At 35.7% G+C, this 17,688-nt stretch overlaps 1 protein-coding gene across 1 annotated transcript in view; it reads right to left on the bottom strand.

Annotated features, from left to right (window-relative positions):
• The window catches only part of egg (SET domain bifurcated histone lysine methyltransferase eggless), a 536,019-nt gene that overhangs the window by 66,388 nt on the left and 451,943 nt on the right, over positions 1–17,688 (bottom strand). Inside the window, exons 23-24 of the mRNA XM_090386075.1 lie at positions 15,792–15,949; positions 7,206–7,325 (exon numbers count right to left, since the gene is read on the bottom strand). Of these exons, the coding sequence (XP_090242201.1) occupies positions 7,206–7,325; positions 15,792–15,949 (278 nt within the window). The remainder of the gene's footprint in view (positions 1–7,205; positions 7,326–15,791; positions 15,950–17,688) is intronic.

Genomic DNA, 17,688 nt, shown 5'->3' with positions numbered 1-17,688 from the left:
ATGGCCTGGTGTGCTATCCAATAGTAATAAAACTTTTGAAATAAATTTAGATTTTTCCACAAGTTCAACAGCACAGAACATAACACAGGAATTTTCCAACAAAATAAAATACAGGGATTTTTCTTTTTTTTGACTAGCAAGTCAACAGTGGGGATGCAAAGAGTGGAAATGTTGAAAAATTACATCCTACATAATAGCAGGCAACCCCCGTATACACAGTACTTCTACAACACGAAATCGTGTTGTAGAAGTACCATGTATACGGGGGTTACCTGTATACTTTTTGACAGCAAGTGGACAATAATCTGCTTTCTATGTGTCTGCACCCTAACAAAATAAAATATTACACACTGGGTGCAAGACAAAGTGGACAAATAAAGAATTATTTGTTCATTTATTGATATAATTTGGTTTTGTATCTAATATGTCATATATCAGAGTATGCCCAGGCACTTGGCACACTTCACAGTTTGACCTACAAGTGCAAGAAAATGTCACAGTACACTAATTACAGAAAACACTAACTGTGGTCAGCAACAAACAATGCGCCTCCGTAGCCAGGTGGGAAGGAGCAGCAGTGCATAGCACACGCTTCTTGATTAGACCGGGGTTCGAGCCCGTCACCACCAAATACGGAGAATGCGGAAAGGTCAGGGAATGACCACCGCATATCCCGGAGCAATATGGCCTTAGTTGCTAATGCTCCTAAAAACCAAATAACAAACAAACAAACAAACAAACAAGCAACAAACAAACTAAGCTGAGTTGGGTGTTTTTTTTTTTTTCCCCATCTGCAAAAACTGTATTAAGCCATTTTTGCTATCCGAAATATAATTTCATAGTCTAGGAAAGGATGTTACATGTTGCTGCTGCTATTTACAAAAATTACTGTACCATACTATGCAACCAAATATGTAATGAATGTATTACTTGAATGTATTACTTGTAGGCGAGTATATACAAAACAGAGATGAATTCTATAGATGAATAGAGACAACTAATGAATATATTAGTTGTAGAACACATTTGGGTGTCTCTCAAAAACAGATGTTTACGTGTGAAATTAGCATTTCACTAATTTTTTTTTCATTGTTTTTTTTTTCATTGTAAGTTGAGGTAAGGTTGGAGAATTATGAATCCATTAGAAATTAGTATGAGATAAATTCTGTTGTTTACTGAATACAGAAATTGACTCTAACTTTCAGACTACAAAAGAAAATACATCTATCTCAATTATACAGCACAGATATTGCCTAGCTTTCAGTGTGAAATCAGTGGTTTAAAGAACATATATATTCTTTAAACATAGTAAATTTTTTATATCCATCTTGGGTACACATGATCATACTCATAGCATATCGAAAACTATCATATACAGTCAGTCCCTGAGTTACACAACTTCAGACTTACTTAAATTTTTTTGGTAAAATCGTAAAGATACTTTCTGTATAATTTTTAAGAGTGAAGTTGAATGAAGGAACAATAAGTACAAGTTTTTATTTTCATTCCCATACAAACTATGTTGGATAATAACCAGCAGCATAACTAGAATCTAGGTAAATAACTAGATAGTTAACATTTCATTTTCTGCTTTAAAAATTCTGAAGAAATATTTGACAACATGTGTTTGAGACAGGTGAACTACGTCGAAGCACTTCAGAGAAACCCCCACAACATTCAAGCCACGTGGACTGTGTCCCACTGGCTATTTCTTTGAAGAATTACACTAGCCCTTTGTCTCTGCATCCTTTCCTTCCTTCCTTCCTTCCTTTCTGGATTGAAGAGTCAGTTCAATTTTGTGTGAGAGTGAAGTGGAAGCTTTTGTTATCCAGGTATTCAAAGCTTATTACATAGGTACAAAATTTTCTGAAGCTGTAAATGCAACAGAGCAAAGGAAGAAGGATCTGTGGCAATTTTGGAAGACATTTAACATTCTTGTTGGAATACGCAACATTTCAGGAGCCTGGAATGATGCAACAATTTGTATGAGCGAAGTTTGGAATAAACTTCTAAAACAATTCAAGCTTAACAACAAAAGCTTCAACAAAGATGAGCTGATGTCTTCTGTTACCAAAGATATTGTAAACTTAGCCCAGGAGTTGCAGCTGGTCTTGGAGGACGAAGATGTAGACAAGCTTGTGGATGAACAAGTTGAAGATTTAACGACAGAAAGCTTAGCCCAGTTGAATACGCAAAAGAGTTGAGGAGCAACCCAAGAAACAGTTCAAATTAAAGAAAATGGCAGAAGCATTTTGTAAAATTCAGGCATCTCACGCTATGTTTGGTGGAATGAATGAAAACACTGAACATTTCTTGAAAATAGAAAGAAGGGAAGTTCAAGATTTCTTATCGGTTTATTGCAAAATTTATGAAGAGGGGAAAAAAAGCATACAAAACAGATGAAGATCGAAGAGTTCATATCCCATACTACCTTTCTGAGCTGTACTTGGCCTACAACACCCTGTGAGTAATGTCTTATTAATGCTTCAGGTTCATTTTAAGTTACCTTAATTTCGTCGCTTGAAGAGTATAAACTTTGATTCATTGCGTGGTTAAGACCAATATTCTTAAATATGTACACTTTGATTTTAATTCCCATAGGAGCCTTTATAAAGCCTACACAGCATACTAAATACATATCAGTTTTTACAGTATAATAACATAAATTTTTTTTTTTTTTTTTCTTTCTTTCTTTCTTTTGTTTTCTTTTCTTATGTGCCACTCCAGCTACTTCACTGCTGTACCCAGATAAGGTACTGTTATGGTATATAACTATTTTTCTTCATTTTGTAATTTTGGCATATCAAGGAAATTAGTAGCAATATTTTATTAGTCATTCCCGAGTTACGTAAAAATCAACTTATGTAAGACGTTCTGAACTTATCTCTTACGTATGTCGAGGACAGACTATAAATAAGTGCTGCACTGCAAATTAAAATATTTATTGTAGCATAAAGTATAGTAATGATATAAAATATAAGCTGAACCTATCGGTAAGGTTAAGCATATGAGGAAAATCATGTTGGGCTCTGCAAATGATTCAACACCTGACGTGATAGGGAAGGTTGGTCTCAAAGCATATTACCTCATATAACGAAAATGCAGGGCTACAAATAGTAATGCTCTGATGTAAGGCTGCAAATAAAGCAAAACGTGAGCATGAATTGCAAACCAATGTGTACAATTTCTCTGAATAAAATCACAAATTTATCTCACATTAGAACTCACATTAAGATTTTTCTCACACTGCAACAAGGAAACCAAGTGCATCCAGAACAAGTGTTAATAAGAAATAATGATTGCAACTGATTACCTGTTCTTTTGAATGTCATTATACAGGGTGTTTAAAAAATGATGGTCAATAATTTAAAAGTGAACAGTACAAACTAAAATAAGCAAAAAAGTCCCAGTGAACATCGGGCCGCAAATGAACTGTTTTTGAGATAATGCACATTTTCTGTTAAGATCGGCCACTGACTATGGGTGCACTAGTTTAGCAAAAAGCTGCGAATCCTTTGCTAAGAAAAATGTATTATCTTAAACATAAGATAAAAAAAAAGGTAAAGTGCAGCCATTATCAACCCACTGCAGGATGGAAGCCTCCTCAACAATTCATGCTGAGGGAAATGGACCATAATCTGCCACGCTGGTCCAGTGCGGGTTGGCAGATCGACCGTATTCAGCAGTCAGGGGCTTGAACCCCGGTCTACTCAAAGAGCGTGTGCTACTGCACTCCCGCTCATGACCACTCGGCTACATACATTTTTAATTTCTGGTTTCAACACCACAAGATTTTACATGTTACAGGATGTTACAAAAGGTGTTCAAAATGCTGTCCTTGCATCTGTATGCAGCTTTGTAGTCTTCTCTGCATTGAGTTGCAAATCCTCTCAGGCATTCCTGGGTCATTTCTAATTTACTGAAAGGCTCCTTCAACCCAACGCTACAATTCCTCAACTGTGTTAATGTCAGAAGTGTACAACAAGCTTTTTACATGACCCAAGATACAAAAATCCATAGGATTTAAGTCTGGTGATCTGGGAGGCCACATTACAGGCCCACCTCTACCTATCCACTGTTGACCATACCTTCTAGTTAGATACCAAGTCACAACTCGAGCAAAATTTGCTGGTGCACCATCATGCAAAATTTGCTGGTGCAACCACATTCTGGCATTGCCGAAGTGGAACATTGAAGAACATTCTGCAGAAACTGAAGGTACGGGTCTTCTGTTAACCTGCTTGGCAGAAAGTGTGATCCAATTAGACAGTCTCCTAGTAGTTCTGCCCAAACATTCAACGAGAAACGTTGCTGATGTCGTAACTTGTGAATTGCATTAGGATTTTCATCGGATCAAACGTGACAGTTATGAAAATTAAAAATACCATCACGAGTAAACCCAGCTTGTCAGTGAACAAAATGTTGTTTAAAAACTGGGGGCTCAGGACACACTGTTGTTGCATCCACTGGCAGAAGTTCACGCTTGGGAGGGTAGTCTGTATTGATGAGACCTTGTACAGCTCTCCGCTACATGCTAGATATGGTAGGGGTACAGTAATTGGTGATGTAAAATTTGCCACACACTGCTATGACTCAGTACATTGCAGAGCAACCTTCCTTGTTGAAATTCCTGGATTTGGCTTTATTCTTTCTAACATCCTTTCCTCAACATTAGGTGTTATGCTTCTGGGCCTACCTGCTCGTACTCCATGTACAAAGCGCCCATGTTCTCTAAGGCATTGATGTACCCTGATGAATGTGCGCCTGTTGGGCTACCTTCGGTGGGGAAATGCTTTTTGGTACAAACGTGCAGGCTCCAATGCACTGCCGTTGGCTTTACCATACATGAAGTGCATGTCCACACACTCTTCATTGCTGTAACCTCTTTCCATGTTGACTATCCTTTGACAAGTACTAGTATGCCTGCTACTTCTCAGAGCATTGAGAGGGGAAAGGAAGAGAATGAGCATAACCTAACCTAAACAAACAAGTCAGTGGTGGGTCCCAACTCCGTACAATTCACCTTGTCAGTGGTGGATCTCAAGTAGAAATGTGCAATATCTCAACAACAATTCACTTAAGGACCCAATGTTTACTAGGCTTTTTTTGTATATTGTAGTCTGCACAGTTCACCTTTAAATAATTGAGAATCATTTTTGAAACACCCTGTATATATCAGCATGTTTTTGTGTTAGCATTTCTCCCTTTGCTTTTATACTTGATTCAAACAGGGCAAACTCTGTCTTCTCAAAGAGCTACAGACAAATTAAATTGACAAAAAAACTGATACATTGAAAAGAAAAAGAGCTACAGATAAATTGAACTTGATACTCAAATATCTATAATATATACAGTTTTAATATTTTCTTTCAGGTGAATAATGTTTTACATTTTTCACATCACAACAGAAATGCAAACTTACTCTAAACTAAATATTGAACTTTTCCATTAGGAAATAACGATGAGTTCAAATTATATTTAAATGAATTTTAAGTTATCCACATTATAATGCACCCAATGCTGTAACCCAGATATGGACTATTGCAGACTTCAAATTATCTGATGAATTATTCAATAATAAATTTAAAAGATTTTATTATATTATTAATATAATAAAATCTTTGAATATTTGAAAAATAAAAATATGATATTCTATCACTGGAAGAATCTTGAATTAGTTCCGTCATGGCAACAAAGTAGATAATCCAGCGTCAGAATACGATACTACTGTTATGGAAGTGTTATGGCTAGAACAAAAACAGGGGGAAAAATTATTAATTTATTATTATTTTTTTTAAATATCACCATTCAATAGTCAGTAGACTGTGTTAAGTAAGAAAAGACAACATACACCAAGCTTAAGAAAATTGATCAATTAAGCAGAAAAATGTCACTCATGATTATTTCCACTCCTGACCCTATGGTGGAAAAATGCACAGATGCTTCATGAAAAACAAAATTAATAAGCTATTAAATGCTTCAGAGATAAAAAAAGAAGCAAATGACATCGCAAAAAAATTCAACACCAACAAGTTGAAAAACTTAACAGATGCAGATAAAGATGTAGTCATACCATTCAGAGCTAAACAGGCTAACAGATCCTTGCAGCAGCTGACAAGAGAACTATATAATGCCAATAAAATATGACTTCTATAGAGGCATTTTCATGCAAAGATATTTGTTGAAAAAAGCACACTCTGAACAAGTGCTAATATCATTGTAACTGGTTACCACTGTCATTGATTTAGGCAAATTCATATTATTTGTTAACCATTTTTGTGCATTCAATTTTTAGTGCATTTTGCTCATCAGCACAATCCTAATTTTAAGCATAATCCTAACTGTATTGTAAAAGAAAATTGAAGTACTTGGTTGCTGTAGGGTGATGATGGGTATTCTGTTTAAAAGCAGTTCCATAAACCTAGGGATTTAGGGTGGCTATATGCAGTGGCCTCCTACTACCTTCTGCAGCTGTATGTATGGTTTGTTGCTACAAATTTTCAAGATTGGTTTGCCTGTTTGCAGGAAAGATCCTCCTAGCAGCTCTGCTTGAGTCTGGCTAAATCAAACCTGAGTGATAAGGCCATCAGAAATTCCTCAGACAGGGCTTGAACCTAGATATTTCCATGGGTGCCAAGTGACTAATTCACTGTACTAACACAGAAGTCTGGCTAGTGCATAAGCTGGCAAATCTGAGTGAAAGAAAATTAAAATGGGCTGGACATCGCTCATTAACTCTTCCTGTACCACAATACCACTATTCATATTGGAGCTATTCATGATAACTATTTTCTTTATGTGTGGATAAGAATACAAAAAATACTGACATTCATTTCTATTAAAAAGGGAGATAAAAAGAGAAAGACTCATTAGTTTCATTTCCTTGTGGCAAAGATACTGATATATTCAACTATAAGATCCATAACAAAAATCAAATTTTTCCATGAAGTGATCAAACAAATCTTCTCTTCATATTGATAATGTCTGAACAAATAGCTGAACCAGTCCACCTAATCAATGCTCTAAAACATAAATAGGTTTATATATATATATAAGTATCACAAAAAAAAAAAAAAAAACCCTATAAAAAAAAGGTGCAAATGAAGAAATAAAAATGAGAAGTGAAAGAAGTAAGGAACTCCATAAACAACTTTTCTTCCTCTACCTGACCAGCACTTACTAAAATATATATTGTGTGTTTTTACCTCTTTCAGGTTTTGAAGTTTTCTCAAGTCTGGGAATACGAGCAAACTGTGTCTTTTCTATTTCTTCTAATATTTGTGGACTTGGTTTTGTAGGTCTGAATATACCAGGAATAAAACCAGCTGTTTTGGAGAAAACATAAAAATATATATGTATAATATATGAAATATGTTTTAATATAATGCATTTCCCTTTGTAAATATACTGCATACGGCGAGAAATAAAATTTTAAAGTGGTATTTAAAAGATTTAATTTAAATGAGAGATATTTAGTACTGCCTACTCCCTCTCCTACCTAATAGCACAAGTCAACAAGTATTTTTTAATCAGAAAAAAATATATATGTAGACTAGATCATCTTTGGTTACTGATTCCAAAAGTTTTGTGATGAGACCAATTACATGAACTAGACGTGACTGATTATACCACTCTCATACTTATTCAGCCAACCTACATGAATATAATTATTGTTTATGTAATAGTTTAGCTATATCTATATCATTGTTGTTATTTCATAATTTAATTACGAATTGTTGTGAGTGAGTGAGTGAGTGAGTGAGTGTAAGTGAGTGAGTGAGTGAGTGAGTGAGTGTAAGTGAGTGAGTGAGTGTAAGTGAGTGAGAGTGAGTGAGTGAGTGAGTGTAAGTGAGTGAGAGTGAGTGAGTGAGTGAGTGAGAGTGAGTGAGTGAGAGTGAGTGAGTGAGTGAGTGTAAGTGAGTGAGTGAGTGTAAGTGAGTGAGTGAGTGTAAGTGAGTGAGTGAGTGTAAGTGAGTGAGTGAGTGTAAGTGAGTGAGTGTTTGAGAGAGAGAGACTCTTTCCTAAATCTTTCTGAACTATATTAAAAGGACATATATTCACAACAGAAAATTAGAAAATTTACCAGTTATACTTTGACTGTCTTTTGAGGTGACCAGAATAAAGTGTGGGTACCACGTTATTTGTACTACTTGTTTGAATGGATTACATGACTGGTTGAACAAAACAAAAAAGTCTATGTCATTTGCCATAATACACGATGTGGAGGGAGCCAAAAGACCACAACACAATAGTGATTGTTACTTTGGTAATGTGAATGTAACTAGATTCTCAGTGAAGAATAAATACAAGATTGTTTATCGAAAGCTGAACTGAGCAATCAGACCAATCTATTATGATGACAGTATACAATTCCAGTACCTTCACAGCATGGACTAGATTCTTTGGAATATGAAATGGAATGTGAAGAAGGTGTGATTGGCAGAGTCCTGAGAGCTTCAGCAAAACCTGAGTACACATTTGATGAAGACAGTGGAGCGGGAGTTGGTCACCCAAGATGAGATTGGTAAACAGCCAATATCCCTCTCCAAAGATAAAACCAAATTTATTATTATTTATTTTTTTTTTCTGTTTATACTCCAGCACGACAACCAAGTCAGTAGAGTTCACAATAAATTGCCAATACAAATATTTATCGTATTTAGTAGTCACGGGCTTGAACCCCGGTCCACTCAAGGAACGTGTGCTATGCACTCTCGCTCCTGACAACTGAGCTACGTCATTCTTACCTTGGGTCTAAAGCAGAAACATTTGATTCAAAAGAATGTCAAATCTCACTATCAAAAAATAAATCATATTTTGGCAACATTCTTTACAGTAGTCTACTTTGCTACTGCCATGATATCAGTTTTTTTTTTTTTTTTTTTTTTTTGATTTGGTAGTTGTTGGCGCATCGGCTTCTGTGGCCATAATGCACCTCCCAAGGTTTTTTGCAGTACTTTGATCCAAGCCCGAGGCGGGAATCGAACCCGCGACCTTTGGGTTGCCGGGCAGGTACTTTACCCACTCGGCTAGCCCGGTCGGCATGATATCAGTGGACCTTAGGGAATTACCACAAGTACACATTACATCAGAATGGTACCTCTTTATTGACTCCTCACAGTGAAATCCAAAAGCAATTCTCTTGCACAACAGGAACTTAAAGCCATCCATCCCATTCTGTTCATCTAGTCTTTAGTCCTGTTACTCCAGGTCAGCAATGTCTTCACTTCTCCTACATTTTTTCAGTCCTTTCAGAATTACTCACGCTCTGTCTTTCTTAAAAGACAACAGTTATTGTCTGAATTATAAACCTATTTTACATTTATCAATCAATACTCATAGTTAACTTTCTTAAATTCATTCTTAATTTCCAAATTCTTTCAGAAGTTCAAGCTTCTCTCCCAAATTTGTTAAATTTTAATTATAAGGAATTAGGGATTGTCTTTTTCCGGGATTTCGGTAATCCCGGAATAAAAATGTTCTTTTCCCGGGATCCCAGGATTATTGTAGGTGGAATTAAAACTGAAAATTTCACAGCATTTTATTTATTCACATATACATATATATAAACTACAAATTGAAACGAATTCAAAACTTACTTTTCAGAAACTTAACATGTTCTTTTTAAACCTTGACAGACTAGTGACTACATTGTTAAACAAAAATTTATTTCACTTTAGTTTATTTTGAAACTAATTTGGCAATTGACATGTAATATAAATGTAAGAAACACAGTACTTTACACTTTTATCGCTGATTCTAGTTCTAAGTTTGGTTATAAATAGTCCTGCAGCCAAAAAGGACCTTTTAGCTTCTACACTTGTTGGTGGTATGAATTCGAGAGCAGCCATTAATATTAATACATTTGTTTTTTCACCAGTTGCCTCAAAGATTTCGAACTCCTTGGATATATTCTTTGCAAGTGATTGACCTTCAACTTAATGTTGAGGGTCTTTAGAAACACATTCAGTTTGTTTTTTAATTTGACGCGCCAATTTATCACAAAACACCTGCTGTCTTTCGCTCTCACTGTCACACTCTTTCTCGGAGTCGGAATGTGACGAATCAGATTGCGATGATTCAGAAGAGGAAAACCCAAGACGAGTTATTATTCATTTTGCTGTAACCAACAAGGCTGACTTGCTTGGAAATGGTTGCAACTCTGTTTCTACTATTTTTCTATTTCTTTTATAATATGCTTTTCCAGTTTTTATATACTTTAATAATCCAACCAAAGCTTTTTGCCTTCTCTCGTTTATCCTTAAAATTAGTGCTTTCTAAACTTTTCTCGATAGATAGAATTGTGCTCAGAAAGTTCTTGTATGATGAAAGAAAAAACTCCCTCTGCGGTAAGAAGTGTCGCATCATGACTGCAAAGGTTTTACAATCCGATTTCGACGGGTTTCAATGCATGCACAAGGTCATTAAGAGCTGTATACTCTGCTTCACATATTGGTTTTTCATGTTATATTCAATCATTGTTTTTTCAATTTGTGATTTTAACTGTAAGAATCATTCTAACATGGCTACCAAACTGTTCCATCTAGTTTTAGAATCGAGTACTAGGCTTAAATTTTCTTGCTTGAATGAAGATTTAACATAATTCTGAAGAGTATCATTTTTCAAGGGAGACTTTCAAACCATTCGCACAATCGTTCTAACTTTATTAATGATATTAGCTATGTTTAATGCACCGGAAAATAGGTCATCTCTGAAATCACATTTCTGTTCCTTATCAGGATTGTTTTCGAAGCTTAGATTTGAATCGTGATTTTCCGTTTCATCCTCTTCTAAATCTTCCTTGCTATCTTCAGTTGTTTCTAACTCAATTACACCTTCCGAATCATTCTGTCTTTTGTATAGAACATCGCATATTGCAAGTTGTATACCGTGGGCATAGCAAAGTTGATGTTCAACTGTCCAAATTTCACCATAACACTTGCCCCATCCGTTACGCACGCAACTATATGATGCTCTATTGATAATTTAAATTCCAATAACTTCTTCAACCATTTTTTCGGCATTTATTCTACCATTAATAGAAATCATTTCTAGATTCCAAAATTTGTCTTTATCTTGATGAACATTGATATTTAAATAACGTTTGTTTTTAAGCGACGAATATTCATCTAGAGAAAGGCTGAATCTCTTACCATTTTTTAATGATTGTTCAATTTCTTTTATTATATTTTCTTTTATAATATTATACTGTTTATACACTAATTGCATAACATGATTGGGATTTTTAGGAAGAAGCAAACCTTTTTCACTGAATGCTTGCTGAATAAATTCACTTTTACATATGACACTGATAGGAAACCATCTACAGCTACAAGCTTTGCAATGATTTCTTCTTTTGTGTCTTTCTTTAAAAAACTAAACAATGTTGGCTGAGAATGAACACTTTTAAACATTTCGAAGAGCTTTCTATAGATTCATCCCCTGAAGAACATTTGAGGTTACAATCATTTGCCGACATCTGCTTCTCAATAGAATGTTTAGTTTTTAAATACCGAAGCAAGCCACTTGTAGAAAAACCTCTACATTTCAGTATTGCACCACATTGACTTCACTTTGCTTCTTCATTATTATTACATTTAATGAAGTACTGCCACACGAATGTTTTTGATCTCTCCATCATCACAAAATATTAAAACAATAAAATTTATATAAAGCGGCTTAACTGCAAGAGGATCTTTCTAGGACAAATGATATGTATAATCGTGAACGTGTACGAGAGCTCGAGTCGACTCAGTTGAGAAGAGTCGAGAGTTGAGACATGACAACGATGACATTACAGAGATATGTAAGAAAGTGCTGGCTTTTCACTTATATATATATATATTGCAAATGTAATGTATGAAAATAAATATTTTTCTAAATTAAAATAATACACATCTTTATTGCTGATGATATCTCAAAATATTAAGAAACTATTTATCTTGCCAGTGCACAATGATCGCATATAAATATATATATATTAATAATGTGTGTGTAAGACTGTAAGTATTGATTATTAAAGTTAGTAATTCAGACTGGGAAATCCCGGGATAAATCCCGCCGCAAAAATCAGCCGGGATCTGAAATCCCGCTATCCCGGGAAACAATCCCTATAAGGAATATATCTAAAAATTTACTTCTTGCTATCAGCCTGGTAGTGCAAATTCTTTAAAGAGTGACATTTATCTCAAATGTTTGCTCCATATTCTTTTACCGTGAAATTTGACATTTCATAAATATGTTTATATTTTGTAAATAGTGATTAAATAACATCTTTGTTTTCTTTAGATTTTGTGGTAAAGTATGCTCTTTACCACCTTAAATATTTATTTGATTCTAATCAAAACTTGAATGGTATCAGCTCTCATGAACAATAACATAATTTATGTCATTATTTTGTAAAATTTATTGTATTGAACACCTGTTCATGTCTTGGATTGATTAGACATGGTTAATTCCCCCCCCCCCTTTTTAAATATGTAAAATATTTTGTACATCTGTATACTTTGTATCCATATAATTTTGTAACTTTTCTGCATAATTTCTTTTGTTATAAACAGTTTGTATAACTATTTGTCTAAGATTGCATAATTTCTTGCAAACAGCTGAGTGGTGCCTTTGCTTAACTATTTCAGGTTATCTATCTCTAAATGGTTCCCCTATTTTTAAAGAAAATCTAATTCAGAACAAAATTTCTTTCAGATTGAATTCCTAATTTAATCTGAAATTGTTTCTCTTCATGTTATTACAGGCACGTCCTCTATCACCACAGCAAAACACGGCAGAGTTGAACTAACATTCCAGGTGCCACCATTCATTCAGATACTATGCTACATTATTCTTTCTCTATTCAACTAAAGCTGCCATACTACAACATACTATAACACTGAATTACTCATAACACTGAATATTCTGTAACACTGGATTGAGCCAGCTCAATGCTGACAGCATTCATCCTCTTGCTCAGACTACACATGAGGGAGCATAAATTCAAATTGAGGACTGATGATTGCAGGACAAATGTGCAGAAGTTTGCCTTCAGCCAGCAGGTCGTTGATTGTTGGAACAAACTTGCAAATTGTTGTGAAAGTAGGTAGTTTGAATAAATTCGAGGAAGAACTAGACAAACTACTGGAGAGGATGGGTAAGTTGATGTCGGAATATACATATATTATATATATTTTTTTTGGCTAATACTTTATAAGTTCGCTTTCTTGCATTATTTGTTATTACTAATACTAATGAAGACACTAATAGAAGCAATTCAATGCAGCACTTAAAGGAATTTCTGTGGTGACCTCAAAGTCATTGGTATGTAAATGGGTATGCAAGGAGGGTTCACAAAATATTGTTTCCTATGCCTATGGGGTGCCCATTCTACTGCAGACCATTACATCAGATATATACTGATGAGCCAAAACATTATGACCACCTACCTAATATGATGTTGGTCCTCCATGTGCAGCCAAAACAGCTCGTACCCGGCGAGGCATGGACGTTACAAGATTTCTAAATGTGTCTTGTGGTATCTACCTAGTACCAACACGTAACCAGCAGATCCTTTAAGTACTGTAAGGTCCGTGGTTGATATTCCACAGATCAGAGTTGCTACAGATGAGCGATGGGATTGACGTCTGTGGAATTTGGAAGCCAGGGCAATACCCAGAAGTCTTCCTCATGTTCTGCAAGCCAGTCTTGAACAATCCAGGTGGTGTGACAATGGCATTATCCTGCTGAAAGACGGCACTGCCAGAGGGAAGACTGTTGATTTCAGAGGCTAGGACCTAAAAAAAAAAATGTATATATATATAAATAAGAGTATATACATATACACACGCACATATAAAAAATATATATGTGTGTGTAATATGTACATATGTGCATGTCTTCAATTGTGCAGGAAAATATCGCTTAGATGTAAGAAGGCCAAAAGTGGACGTAGTTTGGAGTTGATTAGGGACATATGCTTGCATAAAGATAGAGGGGGGGGGAAGACTGTAGACTGTGGGAAGTAAGGCAGAAGTATGGGGACAATAGAGTAGGCGACCCCAGTAGATCAGTGAGGCATGCACATGCCTCACCAGAAGGAAAGGAAGGGTGGGGCCCTCCCACCCCAGGACTTAAAGAGAGTCGGGCTAAGTTGCCCGGCTCAGATCGCAATGTGGCGTCGACAGCTGGGCTGCGTGTCACACACGACAACTCTGTCTGAGTTGTCAGTCCGGTATTTGTCCTGGAACAGGTGCAAGAACCCCTTTGTTCCAGCTGTGCGGATGTCCTCAGGTTCTGTTTGTGGTTGTAGGAAACTAGTCGTGTACCTCGTGGATGTTCATTATTAAGTTCACTTCTTGTTCCTCCTTCGTTGTCACAGTCAATGTACCTGTGGTTCAGTCCGGTTTGTTTTTAGTCGGGGTCTCATCCTTGCGGGCAATCCCGGAGTGCTTATCTGTTCTTTTGTTGTGTTTATAAGCTGTTCGCCTGCTTTGTGAATTCACATTCGTCCTCAGTCGGGGTCTCGTCTGTGATAGGATACTGGGGTTTCCTTTTAATTTCACCTGATTAGTTCCAGGCTTTTCTCGTTGGTTACTGTCCATATTTTTAAACAGTGCCTTGGGGTTTAGATTTATCCTGATCCAGTTGCTTTAGTCAGGATTGAATTTATTCTGGGAGTGTTGTCAGTTGTGGGCGATGGCATAGTTGGCTCTCTGTCTTGCAAACAGTTTCTAGACAAAAATCAGTGAATGATAGGTACTCATCTTTGGTGTCTAGGAGGTATTGTTCAAGTCCTCTTGATAGATTTTTTCCCTATACCATTTGCATGTCCACACTTTTTGGATCAAATTTCTCTGCTTTATATTTGAATTTTAATTTTCAACAATGTTAATTAAATTACCTTTCACCCCGTCCACACTTCACATATATTTGTATTATATTTCACATTACATTTTTGTAAATTTGTATATTTGTTTATGTTATTAACTTTATTTTTTCACTGCGTAGGGAATACCTTGTCTACTAGTATTATGATAAAGGCCGCATATTTGCTTTCCCCCTTTTTCTAATACTACAGACAAGTTTGGAAACGCAGTGCCTGATACATGGTCAGGAGAAGTTCCCTGATGAATTTCCTGCTATGTATCATATTTTCATATACTATATTCAGATTTTGCATATTTGCCATCCCCTGATTCGACCTCCTGCTAAAATTGCCCTCCCATATCTGAATACAGTGTTATTTACTTATTTATTTCTTTGTTATTTATTATTTTTCATTTTTATTTTTGTACATTATTTTTTTTTTTTATTTATTTATTTTTTTTTTTTGCCTCCTCAGTCCCAGTTCATTTTTGTACTAAGTTTTTCAAATTCTTTCACCTGCTTAACCACTACTTCACTTCCACTTTCGACTATACCTTAAACTGCTCTTAGTTCAGCCACCGTGTGTACTCTTCGCTTCCATTTTCACAGACACTATTTATTTTACAAACCACACATTATTTATATACTTTTGCTTCCTTTATGCACTGCATGTTTTGGAGCATTAGACATATGATAACAAAAGTTATCATATGTCTAATGTCCTTTGTTATTTTCTTTTTCTGCTTCTTAACAGTTGTATATTACTACTAATATATATATATTTTTTTTATTTTTAATCTTCTTTTATTAATATTGCTGGTGTTTACTGCTTGGTTGCTTCTCTTTTATATAATAACAACATTAAGATGTTTTCCTAAATATTTGTTTCATAAATTAACACTGACTTTCATCTAAAAAAAAATAAAAAAACTTACTCGAGTTTCCCATATCTAAAATATCTTGGCAATCCAAATCTTCGGATTGGATGGATTTTAACCATTCTGCTGTTTTAGAATTGGAACTTGGCTTGATAAATCGTTTGTCACTGGCAGATTTGTTTTCATTGGACGACTTGTCAAGTCTACCTTTACTCCTATAATTAACCATTTATCTAGTTAGTTAGTCAGGTAGGTTTATATTCTTAATAACATATTAATTTTTGATGAAAAATACAGAACAATATTCCAGAAGTATGCTTGTTTCATAATTTGTAACTTAAAAAAAAAAAAAAAAATTGTTACACAGAAACTTTATAATGTGAATGTAGAAAAATTATTTTTCAATATCAGACATTTCAACTAATCTAGATATAAAATATAATTCTAAATTTAAACACAAAATTCAACTTTAAAAATATGCATACTGGAGGCAACTCAAAACAAAGAACTTAACAGCACAATAGTGGCATTTCACTCTAGTTTTTGCTCTTCTTGGGAAAATGCAGTGCATTTGGATACTATGGTCACAGTGTACAATTACAACAGTCAGTTCATACATTTTGCTGTATGAACTGGCACTGGGAATATGTCCTATAGCAATTTTGGGAAACACTAAGAATTGTAGCAGGGTGCTTACTGATTTGGTAATAACAGAGCAAAGTGGAGGATAAATTGTTAAAGTAAAACATAAGAAAGGCACCTGGGGTGGAGGGGATCTATCCAGTTATATTAAAGGAGGCGGCAAAGCAACTGAGCAAACCCTTAGCCATAATTATGAGAGCATCCTTGGACTCAGGGGGAGGTCCACGGAGTGAAGATATGCAAATGTATCCCCAATTCACAAAGGGGACCGAAGGGTGACACGAGTAATTACAGACCAGTTAGTTTAACTTCTGTTCCAGGTAAAATAATGGAGTCATTGGTTAAAGATGCATTGCAGGATCATCTAGACAAGACTGCAGCAATAATTCAGACACAGCATGGGCTTATTAAGAAAAAGTCTTGTCTGACAAATCTGATAGGATATTATGATGTGGTTACAAAGGAACTGGATGCAAAATATAATTTTGATATCATATGTTTGGATTTCAGGAAAGCTTTTGACACTGTTGTGCATGGAAGACTATTGTGCAGATTGGAGCAGAATAGTATTAAGGGTAAGTTGCTACAATGGATAAAAGGATGGTTGAGTGGAAGAAGACAGAGGGCAGTAATTAATGGGTGCTGCTCTTCGTGGACTAATGTTATTAGTGGAGTCCCACAGGATTCGGTGTTGAGTCCTCTACTGTTTTGTATATTTATCAATGATATTGATGAAGATATATCAGGCTTAGTGTCGAAGTTTGCAGATGATACAAAGGTTGGCAGGGTTGTTAATGACAGTAATGGCAGTGTTCTACTGCAACAGGATCTAGATAATTTGGGCAGATGGGCTAAGAAGTGGCAACTGAATTTTAACCTTGACAAATGCAATGTACTGCATATGGGTAGAAGTAACCCCAGAGAAATGTACCAACTGTGTGGTATACACTTAAGGTGGTAGAAAATGAAAAAGACCTGGGAGAAATTGTGCAGTCAGATATGAAGTTTTCTGAGCAATGCAGACAGGCTGCCAGGGCAGGTCATGGGGTTTTGTCAATGATATATAGGAATTTTGCTAGCAGGGAAAAGGAGGTGATTGTCCCTCTGTATAAGGTAATGGTCAGGCCACGCCTTGAGTACTACGTACAGGTCTGGAGGCCTCATTTTAGGAAGGATGTAGATTTGCTTGAACGTGTACAGGGAGGGCAACAAGATTGGTGAGGGGAATGAATGGATCCTCTTACCAAGAGAGGCTTAAGTTCTGCAAATTGCAGTGGCTGGAGACTAGGCACCTGCGCAGTTGTTGTTATTT

Source organism: Mastigoproctus giganteus, chromosome 12 (assembly GCF_048544385.1).
Source record: "Mastigoproctus giganteus isolate SK-2022 chromosome 12, ASM4854438v1, whole genome shotgun sequence".
In the NCBI taxonomy this organism is placed as follows: domain Eukaryota; kingdom Metazoa; phylum Arthropoda; class Arachnida; order Uropygi; family Thelyphonidae; genus Mastigoproctus; species Mastigoproctus giganteus.
Note: the sequence above shows the minus strand (reverse complement) of the source record. Positions and strands in the feature narration are given on the sequence as shown.